We start from the raw sequence: 23,464 nt of genomic DNA, 5'->3' as shown, positions 1-23,464 counted from the left end.
GGGAAGCAGAACAGGTTAGTTTTTGTGTTGCGTTTTTCATCAGTACATTAAAATCCTCAGAGAGGAAGACAGTTCAGTAAAACTTCCACCCATCATTTTTAAAACTCAAATGTATTTTTTTCAGCGGACAGTTAAAAGCAACCCTTCCCCTCCAAGTCAGTACTTCCTCCCCGCTGGATCAAGAGGTCTGTGGCTAATACCAAACTGCGTTGAACTTGAGCTTGTGAACAAGAAACCACATTGCGCACTCAGCTCTCGCACTTCAAATTATCAGTTCTTAAAACCATCAAACTTCTAGAAAAAGCACTTGGTAACAATAGTTCTCTTTTTGGGTTAGCATTAATGATTTATGCTCACATTGCTTCCTCATTGCAGGATAAGGTACCACTAAGGCTTTCTAAATCAAATTAATTTTTTTATGGCAAGTTACTAGACTCGACCATTCACAAGAAATCAAGAGTACCGTTAGCACCATTCACCAGAACTTTGCATCTATACAATTTAAACACTACAGATAGCACATCTCAGAAAACAAATTATTTGTTCCCTTGAAATTTCCAGGGTTTAAATAAGAGTTCGGCATCCCTGCTTGATGATTACATGATAAGCATCCAGTTGCTACTTTTTAGCAGGACAGCCTTCAAAGAAAATTATCAGCCAGTACACAGGGCAGAACCACCTTTATTACAAAAACACCTTCAGCAGAATTTACACCTACAAAATTTTCACAGGGTTTAGAAGCAGCAATTTTATTACTACAGCCCAAGAAACTGAGTAATCCAAGGATTCTCAAGGTCAAACATCCTTGAGATGAGCAAGTAGTATCATCCAACTCTCTGAGTGCAGGAATGGCAGAACCAAGTCATCCACAAACACATGTCTAGAAATGTCAGAGCCACCTGCCGGGTGTTGCAACTGCCGACCCGCACACGTTATAGCTCAAACCAGAACTGATATGCACCAATTCTTGCCTCATTGGCTTTGGTTTTCCTTCTTACCAGTTTCTTGTCATATTGCTGGCTTAGGGTGGAAAGAGAAGTATTAGATCTTCTCTATTGCCAAATTTAAGAACAAATCAGAATATACTGTCCAAACAGTTAACTTTTAACTTGCATAAAAAGATCCTCTTTCAAACGCAGGTACAAGAACACTAAAAGAAGTCAACATTAATTTAAATTTAATACAAAAAATATTATCATTTACAAATGCTAAAATTCCCTTAGTCTATCCTGGCTAGTTCTTATTCTGGAATTTTATTTTGAAAGTGTTCAAAGGCTTGAGTGAAAAACTAAGCATCCTTATTTTGTTAACTATCTCTTCCAGCAGAAAATCACCTGTTCACCATTTTGTTCTGAAAAAACATGTTTAGAGCACTACTAATCAGGTAGCACAAACAAAAAGATCTGGCTGTACAGTATTTTATTCAGATACTGTTAAAGTGCATCAAAGAATGCTGACCAGTGCAAGTTCAGACTCTTCCTGAAATCACTGTTTACCAAGTGAGGCTCCCTACATGCTATCCGATTAAAGGATCATCATCATCGTATTGTAACTGAAGCCTGGAAAATGGTCGTGGGGAAACTACTCTATTCTTTGAGGTTATTATAATACAGGTTAAAGTGGTCAATATCAGAAAAGCCCCAATCACTATCCCGATAGCTTCTGGAAGATTTATGCACCACTGGTCAGCAAGCAAGCACTTGGTGTTACTGAAAGTGCCATTGTGGGGCTGTGGTGTCAGTCCCAGGATGTGGCACATCATGGGGTAAATGTCAACGTTGTTTATCGTGCTCTGCTTGTAACCCCGATGGAAAGCAGGCCCGCGGGCGGCCAGGAAGGGATGCATGCTTGGGAGAGCGTTGTCATAGCCATGGTCACCTACTGGAGAAAGGCAAAGAGTTAACACCTCCGTTTCTGTCTGCATATGGAGAATTCCCCTCCGTATCTCTTCCACCCCCAAAAGGCATACATTTTAACCAAAGACAAATGCAGAACATAAAAGCAGCTGTTGGATCAAACACTGAAGGAACCCAGAGTTCCTTCCCTCTTCCCCAGTCCCCAGAAATCTTTACTGGTCTTTAGCCATATTTCCCCGCCCCCCTTTATCTCTTTTCCTTTCAATCATCAACATTTTTGGTTTTCTCCTTCCCATTCCTCATGCCAAAGTTGAAAAGGACTTTGCTACTCCACCACAAGTCAGCAGCTGGAATGCAAATTTGTACTTCTCAGATTTTGTACAGATATTTCCACCTTGCAAAGGAGACTCTTGTATTACTTCCCAAAAGCCAAGCACATTCCCCTTGATAGTGTTCAGTTCGAGCACATGAAGTACCCTCAAATCATGTTTATCCAATTAGGTACTTCAGGAGAAGGGGTACCCAAATAGTCAAAAACAATAAACAGTCAAAGGATCATGATGCCTGTGACAGGCAAACAACCAAACTTTGTGGCTACAAGGTCACCAGTACTTGGATATTTGGTAGGTTTTTAAGAAATATTCACGCTGATTCTCGGTAGAATATAAACAGCTAAAAAGCAGCCAGAGTTAAATTTCCTAATAACACTCCTGAAAAATCTGTCCAAGACGCCAAAAATTTCTCACAGCACACGCAGCACAGACTGAAGTTTTGAGTTCATTTCTTAGTAACAATTTAGCAAGTCTGCTGCCAGAATTGTCTCCTCAACTGCTTCATTGAAGTTCCTGATGTGAAATGTCAGGATGCCTATTGATGAGGTCACACTCACCACCTCGGTATACTTCCAATATTCCTTTTTAATCTTTTCCACCATTATGCCTTTTACCACCAAGATACTACTGTGCCACATCTTCCTTGTTTGTTTTAATGCAGCCATATGTTTCTTGAGTGCATATTTTTTTTCTTCTACCTGCTTGTTTATAAGAAAACTGGTCCAAGTTCCCTCTCCAGTGAAGTTTCCTCTCTTTACCTTTGAAGTAGGAGGGCTGGTGTTTGCTCAAATTGGGAGGAACACTGCAGGTATTGGTACACTTACCCATCCTTACGCTGCCACTTTGTCCATGATGACAAGTACAATAAACACTTAAATAGCCTTTTGGGCTAAAATCTCCCCTGCCAGCTTCTGGGAAGCCTTGGTAAGCAAAGCTGTTTTGAAAAGTGATTCACTTAAAGTGACACAATGCTGTTAATTCTAAATATACGCTCATTAACTATTTTTAGGTGCCTGAAATTAAATCTAGCTGTAAACAAGAAAGAGACCTCTGTCAAAGAACACAAGCTACATGTTGTGATATTGAAGGCAATTGTTAATAAATCTGTGGGGAAATAAAACTACAAGTGTACCTTGCATTATAAGCAGTACTTTTGTACAAATAATGAGAAAATTTGAACTGAAATGTGCAGAGGGCAGACAGTAAGAACAGCAAAAGTGGGTGAATCTGGGAGCTTACACCACCCAGCACCCTCTCTCTGACAGCAATTAACTGCAAGTGAGGTCAGCCCTGATGTACCTTGGTATTCAATTTCTATTAATTTCTATTTCTATTAATGGATTTTTCTTCAAGAATTTGTCCAATCACTTTCTGAACATACACACATATACATTTATACATGCAGCCTTTGTCTGCAAGCAGAATTATGGGTTGAATTGTCTTATTATGACAATAATGAAATCCGTCTGGACTTTACTCTTTGAAAGATACTTTCGTGTGACTGTTGCATTTTTTAAGTAAGTTAAACACACCCCTCTTGTGTGCCAAAAAAAAACCTGCATGTGAAACATCTGGAAATATATATACACATAGAAGTACATATACATATATATACATATGTATTTATGTATGTAATTTGACATTCATAGCATCTAACAGGAAGAAAGCTCATAGCTTAGCAATGCACTGTGTGAAGTAATAACTGATTTGGTTTTTTGTCTTTAAAATATGCTACTTGATGCCCTCTCTGGCTTCTTGACCATGTCTGGCTTCTTTGACCATTATTGTTGCGTCTCTAATTTTAGTATTTCCCCCCCATTGTTTTTTTTCTTAATATGCATACAGGAACATGAAATGTCATGTCTTGCATTCTTCAATTTATGCTCCTAACTCTCTCTATATTTTATATACAAGAAGTTAAACCACACCTTTGTGGAGGCCTGAGACAGACTGCTAACTTGCTTAAGATAACTCTAAAAATATATCTCAGGCTATTAAGTTGAACATGGCAAAGTGTTTTAGCCAACAGAATATCCCCCATCTCTTCCTTATCTATTAAAACACTCGAGAGTCAGGCTGAGAACATTCTAGAAAATGCTGAGATGTTCCAAAAGACGCACAGTGCCAGGTATCCACTCGCTAAACTAGGACCATCCTACAGATGGCTGGAATCAAACCAAGACAGTTCAGCACCATAAGACGCCAAAAGCACAACTGAGGAAAATACACTCACGTTTTGAAAGTGACTCATTTTGTACAATTGTCCAGCCTTCGTCCGCAACCAGAATGATGGGTTGAATTCTCTTATTATGACGATAATGAAATCTCTCTGGAATTTCTTCTTTAAGATATACTTTCAAATGATCGTCACATTTTTTCAGTAAGTTATATACATATTTTTCATCTGCCAAGAAAAAAACTGGATGTGAAACACCTGGAAATTCTGTCCTGTTTACTGCAATTATCTGTCATTAAACCCAAGATCCATATTTTTCAAACCAGTTATTTTTTAAAAAGTAGATATAAAAGGGTTTTTTTCATGCCCTTAATGAAATACTACAGGTATCGAGGTGGATTTCACAATTTGCTCACATTTTAAATCAGGCACTTCACAGCTCTGGTTTTCCACCTGCAAGTCAACTTAACCTTCTGTGCTTGGGGGGAGAGGAGGGCAAAATTCAAGCACAGAAATCAAGAGAAAGCAATCCCACACCAAAGTAGTCAGTATTTTATCCAAAGCAGTATGTATTACAATTAGTTACTATATAAATTATTTTGTTCATTAGAATTGCTTCAGTCTGGCCACAGTTGTGGAAACCAAGACCAGCAGTGTCATGATTTAAGATATCCCTGTTAGTAACTACTCCAAGATACAAAAATTAAATTCACAGTATGAAAACTGGAGTTTCATTCACAGAAATAGAAGTGGTAAAACAATCAAAATTGGGATTAGATTTTTAGTTGGAAGTTTAGGCAATGGCATTATTTACTCTGAATAAACATGAGAGTTTATTTCCAGCTCACTGTGAATTACAACCGCATTGAATAAGTGAGCAGGCATACTAAGCGCCTACCTACTTTCTCAATCAGCTGTACCACAACCATCTTTACCACCCATAGCAATTTAACAAGAAACACTCCTTGGCCCATTGATTAACAAAACAAAATAATTTCTATATAAACAGGTGCTCTTTAGCTTATTCATTAAATTATGTCAAAGTTGTGCAATAAGAACTACACTGTTTTGCAGATGATGTGAACAGTCTAGCACAGTGTGTAATTTTTAGCAGTAAGATAGAGATTTAATTCTCAATATATGACATAAAAACTCAAAACATACTCTGCCTTGGCAGCACTGCAGCAACTGGACTCCTGTCTATCAGAGTGTAGTTGTTGCGACCAATGCATTTGTCCAGGATAATCAGCTTCTTTGGAGAACAGGAGGTCATTCCATGATCACTTGTTATGATGATATTAAGAGTGTCCCACAAACCTAATGCCTTCAATTTATCAGTAAGGAAACCAATATGATTATCCACTTCCTCTAATACTTTGCGCATGTTTTCAGTGTCATCTGGTCCATACTTGTGCCCACTTGCATCTGGTTCTTCCCAGTATAACGTAGCAAAATTGACCACTGGATTAGAGCTGTTCAGCCATGCAACAATTTTTTCCACTCTCTCCTCAAAAGTTACTGAAAAGTTATACTTCATAAAGAACTGAGGGGTTGTATTGTTAATTTTTACATCAGTACCGGGCCACATTGCGGCAGCACTTACTCCATTTCCCTGCCGCTGATTTGTTACCCAAATTGGAACCGCTTCATTCCACCAGAAGGGATCTGAATCATTGAACTGCGAAAACTTTTTCTTGGCATCCACATCGTACATGTCATTAGCCACAATGCCATGGCTTTCTTCATATAAGCCTGTCACTATGGTGTAATGGTTTGGGAATGTCTTGGTGATAAACGCATTCGTAACTTCTTTTACAAGCACACCATCCTCAATGAACTCCTGAAGATGAGGAAGTTTATAGGTTTCCAAGTAATCAGCCCTGAAGCCATCAAAGGACACAAGGAGCAACCTGGACGTCGAATCACCAGCAGAGTGAGCACAACAAGCGACTATTCCAGAAAAAAGTAATGTTAACATCGAGTTCATTGTTGGTGCTTCCAAGCTTTTTCAGCAGGTAATCAGATGCACCTGAAAAATTTAAAAATATAAGGCATGTAACACAAAATAATTCTACTGGAACCAGTATGGCTAGCTATACATTATGTAAATCTTCCTTACAGAAGTTAACTGCAAAATAACCAGTCTAAACAACCACTCAAGTCAACAGTGCATTTTCATACTGACTTTAGAAGGTTCTCATATGTTATCATAGTTTTTCATATATTAAAACAAATGAGCCATTGGATTTTTTTCCTTCCAGACTAAATGAAATGAATTGTTTTCTCTCTTTTAATCAATTATTTCATCATTCTGTATGTCATATTACAATTCTACATTCCAAGACAGACGATCAGTATTTTTCCTCATGTTCAATCACAGGTACCTGAACAATTCCAGCTCCACATTTAACAGTCCTGTGCAGCTCCAAATCCTTTTTACACATCACCATTCAGACCAGGAGTTTGTTTTCTACTATAATTATAATTTTTCATTTTCATCCCACCTTTCCTTTTCCAGAGTTTCAGCTCTCTTGAGTTACTGGAAGACTTTTATCTCTTTCAACATTCCTATTTACTCATTGTTTACTCTACACATAGAACTGCCAGGAGTAACTTCTGTTTTCCTTCTAAGCTGTTGTACATCTACCATAACAGTATTTAAACTTGTTCTTTACATATCATATTTCTCTCTCTCTAAAAAAAGTTAAAAATCATTAGTAACCCCAGCTATGAAGGAAGTATTTCTCACCAAGGAATTCAACTATTATGAATACAAGGTTATGATTTGGAAGCTTTTTTTTTTCCATTCTAAACCTGTGTGACAGGAGCACTTTGTTCAAGAAGGTCCAGAAGTATTCTATAAACTTCTAAGAAAGAGGAAGCGAAGCACTAGGTTTCACACAAACTTCTGCGGTATTTTTAAAGAGCATATTTACTTATCAAGAAAAGCCCCACTTCACTGAATTTCTCCTTTATCTCACTTGCACAAACTAGGTAAATCCTAGGAAGAACAGCAGGCATCTTCATAACTGTAGCAATATCTTCTGATCCATCTCAACACTTTCCCCCAAACTCTTTAAAACTGTGAGTATTAAGGTGAAAGTAGCTTTAACATCAGATAAAGCTTTAGCAGTGAGAGGAACTCAAAGCATGGGAAATCACCCCCCCCTACAACCAACGCTTAAAATGGCTTTAAAAGATAGAAATGTTACAAGAAGGGATCGCCAAAACCAGCATTAAGGTATCTGCTAATACAGAGGGCTTGTATCACACAGGGAAAAAAACAAAAATAAAGAAATGAGATGAGCAATGGAGCAGAGCATCACCTGTTTTAGGTGCTTTAAAAAACAGAAACGGAGTTTTTCATAGCGCACCAAGGCTTAACGCCACAATATTAACTTTGAAACACTTCAAAGACGCCCAGCATTTGTGTTTTTCCACAGAGTGTCCCCCCAACTATCAAACACCATCAGCACCGCAGCCGCCTGCTCCTGACCCCCACCATCTTCCAGCCAGAATTCCAAGTCTCTAATTGCTCATTTCTGTAAGAAATTAATTCTCCTGCCCTTGACAGCTTAAAGCCTTGCCACTACGAACCCACCTGGCGAACGGGACCGGCCCCGGGACGCGGGAAAACAACCCGGCCCCCGGCGCGACGCAGCCGCCGGCACCTCCCGCCCCTCACCCACCCGCTGAGGGAGGCGGAAACACCCGGCGGGGCGAAGCCCGAGTACAGGGGTCCCTCGAGCAGCGGCAGCCACCACACCCGCCCCACATAGGACACATCCCGACACCCCCCCGCCGTCTCCTTCCCCGCCGCGGCTCCGCCCCAGCCCACCGTGCGGCCGCGCTGCTGTGCGGGCTGCGCCGGGACGGGACGCACAACGCCTGCGCACCCGCCACCCGCGCAGCAGCAACTGCCATCGGCGGCGCGAGCTCCGTCCCGAGCCGGGCCGCAAGAGCGGGGGGAACCTCGTCAGCTCCGCGCGATGCGATTGGCTGAGGGCCCGCTGGCGGCTGCGCTGATTGGTTCGGAGGAGTGGGCGTCGCGCTGTGGGACATGGAGCGGGGGGTGAGGGCGGGCAGTGCAGTGAGAGGGTTGAGGGAGGACGTGAGAGCTGTGGAGTTGGTGAAGGGTTTGGAGTGGGAGCCGTATGAGGAGCGGCTGAAGTCACTTGGTTTGTTCAGCCTGGAGAAGAGGAGGCTGAGGGGAGAGCTCATGGCGGCCACAGCTTCCTCACAAGGGGAGGAGGGACAGGACTGAGCTCTTCTATTTAGTGACCAACAACAGAACCCGAGGGAATGGCAGCAAGATGTGACAGGGGAGGTTCAGGTTGGACATGAGGAAAAAGGTCCTTCACCCAGAGGGTGCTTCCTCCCAGAACTTGGAGTTATAGATATCCATTCTGTTCATCGAGAAAGTTTCATTCAGTATAGGATCGTACATCTCATTAGCAACAATACTGTGGCTTTCTGCATAGAGACCAGTCACCATTGTGTAATGATTAGGATACGTTTTCGTTATAAACACATTAGTGACCTGTTTGACGTGCACACCGTTCTCCATGGCACAGTGAAAATTGGGAGTTGAGACTCTGTAGATGTAATCCCATCAAAATCCATCAAAAGACATGAGCAGCACTTGGGGCTGGGCCGGCTGGAGAGACAGGGCTCTTGGGAGGAATAATAGGAAAATTGCCAGGACTCTCCAATAACAGTTCATGGCTATTCTGGAAGGTATTTTTCCCCTCTTCTGAGGCAACATGGCACCTGCTGAGCAGAGAGAGAAGATTTGTTTGCGTTAACCTGTTTGTCAGAGTCGTAACTTAGTTTTAAGAATGAGTAGCTAAAATATTCCTTATGTATTTATACAGCTCGCTTTACTAACACTGAGCACTCCAGACATAGGAACGAAACCTGTAACCTATTGGTGGTGAATGACAGAACCCGAGGGAATGGCAGGAAGATGTGCCAGGGGAGGTTCAGGTTGGACATGGGGAAAAGGTTCTTCACCCAGAGGGTGCTGGACACTGGAACAGGCTCCCCAGGGAGGTGTCACAGCCCCAAGCCTGACAGTGTTCAAGAAGAGACTGGGCAGTGTCCTCAGACACATGGTGTGAACTGTGGGGTTGTCCGTGCAAAACTGATAACTAAACCAATAAGAATACAAACTTTTACCTTGTCTAAATAAGTGTTTGGTTTGTTGTTGGGTTTTTTTGGGGGGAGGATGTCTTGTTTTCTTTAGGGGATTATTATTTTATTTGCTATTGCTGGATAAAAACAAAACAAAACAACCCCCCCCTCAAACAAACAAAAAAAGAAAACACCACTGTCAGAAAGGACCTTTCTCCCTCAAAAAACAACTTTTAGGAGAAGCAAGTTTCTTTAAGGAGCAGGTCACCTGTGCAAGTCCTCTAAGCTGTGCTTTTAAGCTGAGGGAGGAGGAAAACAGGAGTTGGACCCAGTGATCCTTGTGGGTCCCTTCCAACTCAGGAGATTCTATGATTGTGTGAGGTGAGAGGAGCTGTGGGGAGACATGGGGACTGAGAAGAACATGGCTGGGGGGTGCTGAGGTGAAGGGGGGCTCTGAGGAGGTAAAGGGAGCTTTGAGAGTGTTCTATGGGGGGTCCTGAGGTGAGGGGGTTGTAGGGAGATGTATGAGGCACCTGTCCCAAGGAAGGAGATGCAGTGGGTGTGTGGGTCTTCATGGGAGGCTTGTAAACCCTCCAGACTGGAACATGGGTGGATTTGCCCCTGAGGTGGGACTGTGAAACCTGCTGGTAAAGAATCAGAGCTCACTTGGGGTACAGGTTATTTGCTGGGTCTGCTGGGATGCCCTGCAGCTGGGGAAGGACATGGTGGAGTGAGGCGGGGCTATGATGAGTTGTGTCACTGGGAGATGTCCCATGTTTCCCCAAGATATAACACCTGTATCCCATCTCCTTTGCAACCCCAGGCTGTGGCCTTTCAAAGGTGTGTTGGTTATCAGTGTGACTGAAGTCTCCTCTGTGACTCCTGCTCCCTTTAGGCCAAACAGTTCTGAAAGCTGACTGTATTCTTTCCTGTTTATGACTTTTTTTTGTGCTCTTTTGTAACAACATTTTACCCTTAAACTTAGAATATGAGCAGGAAATTGTGAGTGTGTTGTAAGTACTCTGGACACCAGTCCTGTGTACCAGGCAGTGTGATGGATTGAGGTCTGTTTTGGGTTCTGGTGTAAATTTGCTTCATAAATTAAGGCAAATAGTTTACGTTGCCTTGATTTTCCTTTTTATTATGAGCAGAAATTAGTAATTCTGCAAAACTTGTTGAGTTAATGGTGTTGAATAGCAATGAAATCAGCTCTGTGTAAATAGAGAAAATAGGTGTCTTTTAATAGCACAGAGCAGAAATCATCACTCCATTTTAGATTTCATCATAAAAACTGATTAAAAAGTCAGGTCTATATATTAATGACTGACTTAAGCTGTATCTGAATTTGATTCTGGGTATCCTGCTAGCATGTTTATTCTGAATGTTGCATAGATTAGAGCTTATTTCTTTCTAATGGCTTTCACACGTGCGAGTTTCTCAGGTTGTTCTACCCGCATGTGTCAACTGGGGAATGGCTCTTACGTTGTGTTACAATAGGCTGAATAAAGCGGCACACCCCTGATTCACCTTGATTTATGGAATGTAATGGGTGTGGCAAAGCACAAGAGGAAAGAGGAAAATAAAAAAAATCCATGTGAGCTAGATAAGACTTTGTGCAGCTATTAACTTGTTATATGTCAAGTTCAAGTCAAGGTCTTGTTGGTTTTTTTTTTTCCTGGTCACACTAATTCAGCTTTGTAAATGTGCACATGACAGTTGATTATGTGGAAGAGCGAAGTGTCCTTTATGAATTACATTTTGTATTTTTTTTTTTAAATACTTATTACACAGAGTGAATTAGAGGTCAAGGGAATACAGAACAGGTGCAGTCTTTCAGCTAATTTAATCAAATTACAATTGAGATCTTGTTATGAACTTTATGCAGAGATATAGACAAATTTGAAGCTTCAAGGCTCTTTTGCTAACCTAGTTTGGCAACATATGTACTCAGCCCTTCAGTCCTAAAAGGTGTGAGTAATCTCTTGTTTACTCTTTCCCTTGTGCTTTGAAACCTGTTTGTGGTGTTCACCTATTCATGAGTCCAGCCTAATATAATGTGTCCACTTTGACACATCATAAAGGCAGTGTACCAAACAACGCTGGACTTTGAACTGGGCTAGCTAACATGTGACATGGATTTAATCATAGAATCGTTTTTGGTTGAAAGAGACCCTCAAGATCATCGAGTCCAACCATAACCTAACTCTGGCACTAAACCATGTCCCTAAGAACCTCATCTATGCATCTTTTAAACCCCTTCAGGCATGGTGACTCCACTGCTTCCTTGGGCAGCCTGTTCTACTGCTTCACAACCCTTTCCATGAAGAAATGTTTCCTAATGTCTGATCTGAACCTTCCCTGGCATGACCTGGGGCCATTTACAGTGTGTGCCTACAAGAAATGGGTGTGTTACATGTATACTTACATTAACAGAAGTAAAACTGGGAACTACCAAGATATTTTACCTTTCCTCACCTTAATCTACCTCTATAGTGTATTTCACCCCACATTTGTTTGTATACACTGCAGTTCTTCTAAGGACTAGACTCTACTAAACCCTGCCAGATGCTGTACAAATTTACTGCTGTAGTGGAGCTGAGCATTTGCAGCTTGAAAAGCATTGCACATGTTTGTTTGTGTCAGTGGAATTCAGTGAATGACAGGAAGTAAGGGATAGGCAACCTCAAAATATTCACAGTATTTGGCTGTGGTTAGTAAAACACTTAATTTCTACCTGGGAAACTATACTCTGCTGTTGGCAGTGTTGTGGAGGGGAAGCAACTCCTTATTTATTCACATGAAAAATAGATGTTGTACATGAATAGTTCAGGTGCTTTACATGAGTACTTTCATAGTAAAAAGCAGGGCATTTTCATTACTTAGAGTTAAAATAACTGAATATTGAAAGAGAAATGTTTTTCTGTATTTTTCCAGCTTTTTTCTTTCAGTTTTATCAATGTGACAGAGATACCTGTGATGATTTTTACTGGGTAAGTTTTAGTCATTTCCTGTGTTTCGATGCATTTTTATATGGTTGAGATGAAGAAAAATAGGAAAACATTTCATAAAACCATAAAAGGGGTGGGTGCATAACAGCTGTTAAAATGTATTAGACTTTAAGCTTTTAGTGCCCATTTAATCTGAATAATAGGTTGTATATGGAGGCTATAAACAACATGGGGCTCTTAACCATACTGTTTCTTGAACTGTTTATGGAATTATATCCCTAAAACTGCATGACAGGGTGATACAAAGGAGTGTGGTGTCTCTGCCTTCTCCATTTTTGTTACTAGAGCCTCCACTTCAGGCTGGGTTGCTGAGGTTTCTAATGGTGTTTAGTTTCAGAGGTGTGAGATTTAAAGGCAAACAAAAATTCCTCCTTTGGAGCTGCTGAGGCAAATAAAAAGTCAATATTTCTTAGGCTCCCAGGTATTGTAATGGAGTTTTCAACCATGGAGTTGGAGAGCAAACCCAAGTTTTATAAAAGGAACTGGAAGGCCACAAATAAAGGGATTTGAAACATCCAAATCAAGAATAATTGTACAGGCCCTGCAGCAGGTAAAGCAAGTTTTCAAATGTGTGTTGACAATGATCGCTTCTGGTAATTTTAACAATCAAAAGCTGTTGATAACATGAGAGTTGAGTGTCCTGTTGTGCTGGTTCTTATAGGATCATGTTAGTTATCTTCATAGTAGTTAGAATCTTTTCTTTTTAGTAGCTAGCACAGTCTTCTGGTTTGGATTTAGTACATGAATAATGTGATAACACTGAACTTCCTATCCTCTTCTTTCCAGTTGCTAAGCTGTGTTTTGGAGTTGGTATGAAAAGAAAGTGAGAACCCACGAATGTTTTGTCTGTTGCCAAGGAGACCAAGGACTTTCTCAACTGTCCAGCTGCAGGGAGCAGCTGGGAGGGGGAACAGTGGGACAGCACCTAGATTGACATCCAGGCTGGTCAATGAAATATTCCCTACCATTAGTGCCACGTTCCATATATATCTTGAGGCAGCTTTTCTGGTTCGTTAGTGTTAGTTTACTAGTCTGCTGTTTTGCCATGTTGGACCTTTTGCTTTTTGCCTTTTTTTTTTTTTTCTCTTGCTGAATACTGGGGTGCTTTCTTTTCTGGGAATGGCTGTTCGGCATGATCATGTTCGAGCACAAACTGCTGTCCGGATCTCCGCTTGTCTGGGATCAGCTGTACAGGACTGGATTTTGTGAGCAATTGCCTTGTACATCGCTTATTACATATATGTAGTTATTATCGTAATCATCATAATTATTATTATTTAATTTGATTTTGCTGTCTTATTAAACTGTCCTTATCTCAACCCATGAGTTTCTCCCTTCCTTTTCGATTCTCTCCCCTGTCCCACAGAGGGGGTGGGGGACAAGTGAGTGGCTGCATGGTGGTCCTAGTTGCTAGCTGGGGTTAGACCATGACACCTCTGCAAAATAATTTAGTATAATTTGTCTAGTCTTACGCAGAATCAAATTTAATGATGTATTGGCTTTAAGTATGCCCTTTACGCTGTCTGTAGCAAAACAAAATCTGGGTGAAGGTGAATCACTGTTATTCCAGTGGGGTCCTGAATTGATGAGCCAGCCCCTCAAGACTGCAGAATCCAGGTCAGTGTTAGTTGAGCAACGAACGGATAACAACATACAATACAGATAACATTTTCAGCATACCTGTGCAGCTTCTTGTCGTTTGTAAGGTAGCTGTTTATAGCAGAGTGGTTCTGACCATCTTCTCAGGTATCCAACGGTGACATCCAAAGCCTGGCCACAGTGAACACTCTTGTCCCTCCCTCTCAACCAATTCATTTCCTTTTTGAAAAATTGTGGGGAGCTGCTCAGACTCTAAAGACTGCTGTTCTTCAGTCTGTTCCTATTATGCGGGTCTGTTGGACTGCAGAAGGAATCAGTGATTAGCTTAATCTAAATGCTGAACAATAGACAGCTAAATTTAGTATAAACTAGGCTTCTAAAAATGAGACCAAAGAGATCTTACTAGTTGCCTGTAACTTGTGCATCATGTATACTAACTGGATTTTGGTCATATTAATTTTAGTATTTCTTGCTTGGAAAAAAATAAGGTTAGAGTAAAGCTGGAAATGTAATCATGAAGTAAAAAGTAAACATTGAAAACAAGGACTTCTGTTGCTCATGTTCTTATATGAATTTTGTTATTTATGGTTATTTGTATTTCTGCAAAGTGAGTAACTCGTGTTATCAGATGACCCACATGGGTACAGATGGTACATGCAATGGTAAGTGACACAACCTGAATTACAGAACTAACAGCAGGAAGTATTGCTGTTACCAACTGCCACATTAATTCAGCACCTTCTAGATTTGGGAGCAGAGGAATTTAGGCAATAAATGAAACTGGTGATCTCTCTTTTTTGTAATGTTCCATTTTTTGTGGCCGTGAGGCTGGGACTGTTGCTCAGAGGGGTTTTCTTTGCTCTTGGAGGGGGGCAGAGGGAAAGAGAACTCAGGTAACTCACATTTCTGACTAATAAATTCCATATGAACTGTGTGTATTTATTTTAAAATAATACTTGTACATTACACTTTTATTCCTTATTTTACCTGTGATATTTTATACCCTCCAGCAGGTGCTGCTGTATCCTACTAATGTCATCTTCGTGAAGGAAAAAAATAACAACAAACAACCACACAAAAAACCCCCAGTCATTTGATTTAATACTATGCAACTGGACTTTGTTCTGTTTTGTGTCATGAATGTGGCCCTGTTCCCTTTTCTTCCTCAAGTTATTCGCAAGCAGAGTGACAAAGGAGGGGATTCTTATGATCCAGGCATACTGAATCCTGCAGGCACCCTGTGAAAGAAGGGGTGGAAAACTGGTGGGAGTCACTTATCAAGGCCATGCTCAGAACAAGTTGAACAGAAGCAGATAGAAATACATTTTTATTTCTACAAAATGTGAAGAAGTGCAAGTGTGTTCTTAAATGAAAAATTTTAAAAAGTTATAAAAGTTTCTGTTGGCTCGTTGTTTTCTTCCCATTTTCTTGATATTTAGCAATTTAAGCTCGTGATTTTAAGTAAGTGTTATCATTAGTCTAACACCTAGTCTTGAATGCTGGAAGTTTGCAATGCAGCACATGTTTCAGAGTCTCTTATCTAGGATTTCCATGTGAAGAATAGTGGCTGGGCTACATACAGAAAATGTGAAGAAGAGATGTGCTTTGCTCTGTTTGCTGATGGACCACTTGTGCCGGCAGGAATTTGTGCATGGTAATAGTTGAAATCAGGCCTTGATATGAGTTACATATCTTTGGAGGCCTTGAGTTGTGTCATGCCAGAAACACGCCCTTGAGCTAAGAGATTTCATCGATCACCTGTTCTTACCTGCGTCTTTGTCCTCTGTTGCTATTCCATGCAGGGAGTTGAAATTCTGCTGTAATGTTTTTCCTGACTGTTACAGTGATTAAACCTGGTTGTGACTATGATTTTCAGCCTTTGGCGGTTACCTAGGGGGTGAATCCAAGTTTAATAAGCTGAAGTATTGGTTTGCTTTCAATACTTTATTAGTAGTCGAAAATATTCAATATAAGAATAATGACAGTAAACAACAATCACAAATCTCAGGCAGGCGGCACTTGCTGCTCTACCAGGTGAAATGGCATGTGTTCCTTTGTTGTTCTGTTTGGAGAATCACAGTCTCTTTTGGAATTAGTCTCTTTTGGGATCACAGTCTTTTTGTCTAACCTCTCTTCCGTGTTTCTTTTGGAAATCCCACCTGGCTGTGGTGGTTACTTCTTACAATCATGGGTCAGGAGGAAAACCTCTTTATTTTTCCTTTTGGCTCAAACAAAAAGGTTAAATATGATTAGATTGTATGAATTCTGGTAAGAATTGATGTAATCTAGCTGCAGTAAACATATAGATAAAAAGGCTTTAGTCATTGAGGTCTGAAGTTCTCATAACTCTGAATTATCAAATTCAGATTGGATCTGTAATGAGTTGCAGCTCCACTGATTTCAGATGCTCTGGAATGTGTATCTGTCTCTCAGAGGACAGTTCGTTTTATGCTAAAGTTGGAAGTATTGATACAGTTTTGATTCTGAGGAGTTTTGTGTGTCTCTCTTTAGAGAAAATGGAATATATAGACAAGGTGGCAAACTAGATTGCTAAAGTCAGGTGGCATTAACCCACCTTTGGCAACTTGGGTCTATGTCTTAGGACATGGAGACATGTCCTAAATGTGATTATAAGTAACTGATATATTAAGTATATATAACAATATTTAATGCTTATTCAGTGCTTTCTTTTACTGGATTCCAGAGCAGCTCACAAGACTTCTTAGTTTTGGTCCTAGTTTATAGATGAGAGGATTAAGCCACTAAATGTGAAGTGGCTGGTTCAAGGTGCTAAAGTGAACCAGTGGCAAAACTGGAAAGAGTTAAAGCCTGATGCTTTTTTTCACGTGGATATACCACGTTATAATTTTGTTTACCTGTAGTATTTTATAAATTGTCCTCATTTGTTGATGATGTTGTAAGTAAGGACTGAAATGCTGCAGGTTGCTTGTATTCTTGAAGCAGTTTTGCTTTGCTTTTCCTTGAAGCTAGGCTTTTGTGTGTTGGAAATATGAGTAAATGGGTAAAGTCTGCCTTTTCTACCTCTTTACACAAAATGTATGTAAGATTTCCACTAAAACGATATTTGATTTCCTGTGAAAGAATGCATAAATTTTACCATATCTTTCTAATACCAGTAGGTGCTTCAGCTGTTTTTCGCTGTGCTTGGCCAGGCTATATCTGGAAGAACAAAAAGTGATTATAGCTCCTAAGATACAGTTACCAGCAATCAGACCGACAAAGGGGTTAAAAGTGAGACAGCCCTATCTCTTACTTCAGTGGAAGTGTAGTTGATGATTTAAAGCTCTCGGTAAATGATTGTTGGAGACCTGCCATGAGGAGCAGAGCATTCAGAAAGCATACCACAGCCTCTGCTTCCTCCTGGAGAGCGGTTGTCTGTCAACATCTCACTTCAATTGTAGTTTTTAAGGTACCAGAAGGCAGGCAAAACTCACCAGCCAGCAGTCATGGAAGATCAGGTCTTTATCAATGTTTATCAAAATGTTAACAACACCATTATCTATGAGTTTCCAGACTCCAAGGAAGACAAACGCGTTGTTATTTATGATCGTGTCCATGAAGATCCAGGATCTCCTTCCATCACTATTGTCCCAGAGAGCATGGATAGCAGTCAAGATAGCTCAGAAGATAGCTATAGTAATTCTGTGGTCTCTCAGCATGGGGCTGATAGGGAGGATGGTTCTTCATCTCACCATGGTGCTATAGAAGACCACCCGTACCAGAAGATGGATCTGCTGAGCCCAACTCTGGAAGATAAACACGTAGAGGGCATGATGTTTGAGAGCAACGTGCATTTTCCTCCAGGTTTCAAGTTGCGTCGGAGCCAGAGCAATTCTTCCAACTCCTCAACTTCCCTCAAGTTCCCCCTTAACAATAACTTTGGAGAAACCGACAACTTTCAGGAAGACTATGAGATTTTCATGTTTGTAAAGGTAAGAGCTTGGGTGCTCCTAAGAACACACTAGTTTTAAACCCCAAATCAATCTGTGTATCCTCCAAATCAGTAAAATACAGCTACACACAGTGTGTCTGCAGCTCCGCTGTCTGTGTGCTCCAGGGGCCAAGCTTTTCAGTTACCTCTTGCATCTTAAGGCACTGAAAGAGAAGGAGATGCCTTCGTTTCATTAATGATGTGTGAGATTTCTTCATTATGATGTGTGGGATTTCTTCATTTCAAGTGGAACTATGAGTATGGTGAAAGTGTTCTGATAGTTGCAATTTGTTTATTCTGTGAAATCTCCCTGCTGGTTCAGATACACTATTACTACTTGAACTGGTTTTGTTAATCTATTTCAGCTGTCCCTGTTTCACTATCTAGTAGCCAGTAGCTCAAAAGTGATAGTTATAAATGCTCTGAAGAAAATAGCATGTATAGTTTAAGCAATGGCAATAAAATTTCCACAAATGCTCATCTCTAAAAGAGGTCTTTCTTTCAATATTTATAGTACTGTATTTCTGTGATTAATGCATTTCTGTGACAATTTTAACATGTATTTTTCATTAATTTCAAGTTAGGTTTAAATTACTGAAGGGACTTTCACACTTTCTCTAACCTTGAAAGTAGGACTTCGGTTTCTAAACTGTAAACACCTGTGTTCTTAAATGAACACTATAGTTCCCTTTATAAAAGCTCTTGTATTCAACCATTCTCAATATTTATGAGGCTTTAACAAAGACCTGACAGTTTCTCCTTTTTAACTACATAAGAGAGAAATTTTCAAGTTCATGTTTCCCTCAAGTAGGACCACACACCATGAGTATAATACTCCCTTATTTCAACAGCAGTCTTGTAAAGTTTGTCACTTTTCAAAGTAAATAAGATTGTCAGAAGCTGTTCCACATTTCCACAGGTGTTTTGAAAGCAGGGTAAGTGATTTTGTTACCACACATAGGGAGAAGTGTTTTCAGCAATGTCTGTATTTGCTTAATTTGGTTTATTTGAGCAAGAGCACACTATAACCTTTGCATTGCTGTGAGGTGCTGATTATCTTATAACGTGAGCTAGGGTAGATCAAATGGCTTGGTAGACTCATAATATGTCATTTGGTTTCTGTTGTAAATCTTGGATTTCTTGGAAAACTGAGTTAGTTAAACAGTTATCCTACATTTACTTGCAGGATAAAGGCGATGGCTTCCATGGAGTGTAAGAGAATCTATAGGTTCTTTTGAAATGATTAAGAAAGTTCTGATTTAAATATTTTCCCCTTGTGTCACGTCTTCCTGCAGATGAAAAGTTGATGTTGTTTTTCCCCCTTCATGTCTCCCTTCTCTATGTGACAATCCTTTGTGATTGCTTTTCTAATTTTTATATAAAGATAGATAATTTATTGATAAATCAAACAAATCAGAAATGTTTATCAGGTTACTTAGTCTCATTCGGCATAAGACAAACCATTAAACTTTAACCATTTCACTTGAATATCGATATATGTGCAGCTACTCTTCTGAGAAGGTGTGTAACCTTCAGGAGAGAGAGCATCTACTATTAATAGTTGCTGGGTCCTGAATAATCCTGGGAGGTTTGGTACCGATTTCTGTAGACATGAGCCATGAGAGCCATGTGTGAAGGCACTTGGCCCTCATTATCTTTGCAGTATATACCCGGTGTGACTGAAGTGGCAGCTGTCCTATTTCTGTGACTGGATCATGGTCCTTGCTAAAAATATATTAATTACATGGGCAAAGTAGGTTCTGTGGTGTTGGTTCTAGTCCGATCTCTGCTTGTAGTTCTGCACACGTGCTTTAAAAGTTGCGGCAATTGAGTATATTTTGTTTGTTAGCAACTAAATGGTGTTAGCAACATGAATCTTTAGTCTTTAAAATAATCTGTGTGTCTTATTCTTTCACCTTCCTCTTGTTTCAAAATAATTATGTCCTCTCTATGCATGAAAAAATAAAATGCGTGCAGATGCTCCCACTGAAGCAGAGATGATGGGATTCATTTGAATTTCTGAAAAGTGAGAAGAGGGGCACTTTGCAAAGAACCATCAGGGAGAAGGACTGAGGGAGAAGTCCTTTTCCTTGCTTTTGTTGTGTCAGCTAGTCTAGAGAGAAACACAAACTTTGGACTTCATTCTCTTGCCTAAACGTAAGTGCTTTGTGCTTTTGAGGTGTCCTTGAGCCCCAAGATATCCCTACTTGGCTGAAAGATGAGGCATGGGGCTTCCAGGTAAACTGTGTTGTGGCTCTCCTCCAGCAGGAGCTGGAGGCCTCATGGGCAGGGCACTGAATCAGCTTTTCTGTAGCCCGTTCTGTGTTATTAGATGCCAGGAAAATGTTTAAATCACATTACACAGAATCGTAGAATCACAGAATGTCAGGGATTGGAAGGGACCTCGAAAGCTCATCCAGTCCAATTCCTCCGACGGAGCAGGAACACCCAGATGAGGTTACACAGGAAGGTGTCCAGGCAGGTTTGAATGTCTCCAGAGAAGGAGACTCCACTACCCCCCTGGGCAGCCTGTTCCAGTGTCTGTCACCCTCACTGAGAAGAAGTTTCTTCTCAAATTTAAATGGAACCTCCTGTGTTCCAGTTTGTACCCAGTGCCCCTTGTCCTACCATTGGTTGTCACGGAGAAGAGCCTGGCTCCACCCCCGTGACACTCACCCTTTATATATTTGTAAACGTTAATGAGGTCACCCCTCAGTCTCCTCCAAGCTAAAGAATCCCAGCTCCTTCAGCCTTTCCTCATAAGGGAGATGATCCACTCCCTTCATCATCTTTGTTGCCCTGTGCTGGACTCTCTCCAGCAGTTCCCTGTCCTGCTGGAACTGAGGGGCCCAGAACTGGACACAATATTCCAGATGTGGTCTCATCAGGGCAAAGTAGAGGGGGAGGAGATCCTCTAACCACCTACTAACTGACCTATGAACCACCCCGCTTCTAATACACCCCAGGATAACTCATCTTTCACTGATTATTAGTACTTTGTAACTATGTCATTGTCAGTGGACTATTTCAGGATGTGCCATAAGGTAAAAAACGTTGGCTTTCTCAAGGAATTCCCTGTACCCTTAATAGCAGAATATAGCTCATACCAACAGGGAGGCGTTTGTGTGAATCCAGCGTGTCCAGGCTTGTTGCAGCCACTTCAATGCCCTTTCCACAGCATTGTAATTTCTCCAAACAAAAGCCTTTGAAATTTGAACAGAAATGTGACTGACACACAGGCTGTGTTGCCGAACGCCCAGGACAGCTTGACCTCATTGCACCTGTGGCTCAGAGCTCCGACCTTTTCACTTGTCCGCTCTGTTTCCCTGTTCAGCAGCGTGTCTGTTCTGAAGGTTGAGTTTCTTTGAAAACTTTAACTTTTTTTTTTCCTGAAGCTTGACTTAGAGCTTAGAATCACTTAGAGCAGGTTGCTCAGGGCCGTGTCTGATCAGGTTTTGAATGTTTCCAGAGATGAAGAATCCACAACTTCTCTGTGCAACCATTCCGGTGTCCTACCCTCATGGTAAAATTTCCTGTGTTTCAATTGAATTTAATGTATCTCAACTTGTGTCCATTGCCTCCTGTCCTTTCACTGGGTATAAGTGCTCGTATTTAAGAACACTGTTTTAAGAAATATACTGTTTTTAACTTCTCTGTACCTCACAACTTAATAGTTTAGCTGTTTCTATTTGGATTATTACATCTTTTAGTAAAATTTCTTTAACTTAGTAGCTGGGAAAGAAAGGACATTTCTGTTTTTTCCTGCAAGATGCCTCCCACTCCGGTATTTCCAAGTCAGGAAGGTCTGAGGGCTCTAACTTGATGGCACAACCCAGTCCTTACTCCCTACTGACATAAGGAGTTCAGCTGAACTCTCATGAGTGACAAACAATGATCTTAACAGGAACAGTGGGATTGATCAATTACATCACTGCAAAAAATCATGCTCCTTCCCATTGAGTTGACTTTTCTGTTGATTTGCAGAGTGTATTGGTATCTGTTGAGAAAGTTTTGTTTAAAAATGTGTATTAATTGTCTAAAATATGAAGTTACAGGACATAGTTGTTTTTTAGTATGTATTGTTCAAAAAGAGCAGAACCAAATCATAATGCGACTGTGTGGATGCCCAGTTTTTAGTGCTTATGCTTGTGCTTCACTGAGCAGAAGTGAACATTTTGTAGAAGTAGATTAAAAATAAGAATACCCAGCACAGATGAACATCTGTAGCTTTCAGTAGGAAGTCCTGTGGGATGGTTCAAATAAAGGGGTGGATTTTGACATTAATGAGATCATCAATTTCTCACATTTTCAAGCAGATATTTCCTACTACACTCAATAGCCTTCAGAATAAAACAATGGTGCTTGCAACTTTGAGATGCTACATATTTGCAAGCCTAATTGGTTGTCTAAATATCATTTAGCAATGCAAGCCAGGTAGTCTTTTAATTGACTCCAATACAGCACAAGGCTGGTGTTAAACCATATCTTCTCCACCAAAATTTGCAGGTAATAAAAAGAGTTCTGACTGGAGCCAGTTGGCAGGTATAACACTCTGTATGTACATAAAATTATAGTAATTTGTCTTGTATGACATTTTAGCTTTTAAAAATATTTTTAATAATAAATGTAATGGAAATAAGCAAATACTATTTTGGTCTTACAAATAAGCTTAGGAAAAGGTTATATGATTGATAATCCACCTTTTAGATAGTGTTAACAGAGCAACCTGAGCAAGGAAGAGATTCCAGAATCATTTTCAGGCTTCTCCAGTTATGGCAGATTTACAGACCAAGGTGCAACATGAGTTAACATGTGTATGGCAAGAAATGATTAATGGGGAGCCAATATCCTAAAGTGTTACTTTTTTTAGCATTTAAATGAAATGAATGGATGTTTTTCACTGCAAATAGTCTTACTTAAGATAGCTTACGAGTGCAATTAAGTATAGAAATGCAAGTCTGGAATATCAAGTGATAAGATGTGTCCTCCTGCTCCCAGTCTTATCTAGACCATCCCTGACAGACACTTATTTGAGAACATTCAGCGATGCAGATTCAGCACATACACTAATTACACTATGTCAGTGCTTAATCTTTGTCCTGAGATAAATATTTTCCTTAATCAAAATTCTGTTTCTCTGAATTATGCTATTTCCTTCAACCTGCCTTTAAGCCTGAGTCGTCATTTCTAAACTTTGAATGCTTTGGTGTGTTGTGGTTTGTTTTAGGGTGTTTTTGTTTGGTTGGTTTTTAGGATGTGTGTGTGTGTGTATGTGTGTCTGTGTGGGGGCTATTTTTGTTTGTTTGTTTGTTTTACCTTTTCCAGGCTCTCTACATTTAATTGATATATTTCTTAAGCTCCAGTTTTCAGGTCCAGGTAGTGTATTTGGCAGTGCCAATAAAAATTAC

At 40.3% G+C, this 23,464-nt stretch overlaps 2 protein-coding genes across 2 annotated transcripts in view; one reads left to right on the top strand and one right to left on the bottom strand.

Annotated features, from left to right (window-relative positions):
* Window positions 1-1,516: 1,516 nt before the first annotated feature.
* Window positions 1,517-6,384, bottom strand: ENPP4 (ectonucleotide pyrophosphatase/phosphodiesterase 4; the record flags this gene model as incomplete). The annotated part of the gene is made up of 3 exons (XM_080341192.1): window positions 5,529-6,384; window positions 4,422-4,592; window positions 1,517-1,881 (listed from the first exon to the last, which is right to left on the bottom strand). The coding sequence occupies exons 1-3, from the start codon at window positions 6,349-6,351 to the stop codon at window positions 1,517-1,519; spliced, it is 1,359 nt and encodes a 452-aa protein (XP_080197318.1). The 5' UTR covers window positions 6,352-6,384.
* An 11,187-nt stretch (window positions 6,385-17,571) lies between these two features.
* Window positions 17,572-23,464, top strand: part of CLIC5 (chloride intracellular channel 5) — a gene marked incomplete at both ends in the record, with an annotated part of 75,081 nt that continues 69,188 nt past the window's right edge. Inside the window, one exon of the mRNA XM_080341702.1 lies at window positions 17,572-18,057. Within this exon, the coding sequence (XP_080197828.1) occupies window positions 17,572-18,057 (486 nt within the window). The remainder of the gene's footprint in view (window positions 18,058-23,464) is intronic.

This window comes from Nesoenas mayeri (genome assembly GCF_963082525.1).
Source record: "Nesoenas mayeri genome assembly, chromosome: 3".
Classification (NCBI taxonomy): Eukaryota; Metazoa; Chordata; class Aves; order Columbiformes; family Columbidae; genus Nesoenas; species Nesoenas mayeri.
This window is presented reverse-complemented; position numbering and strand designations above follow the sequence as displayed.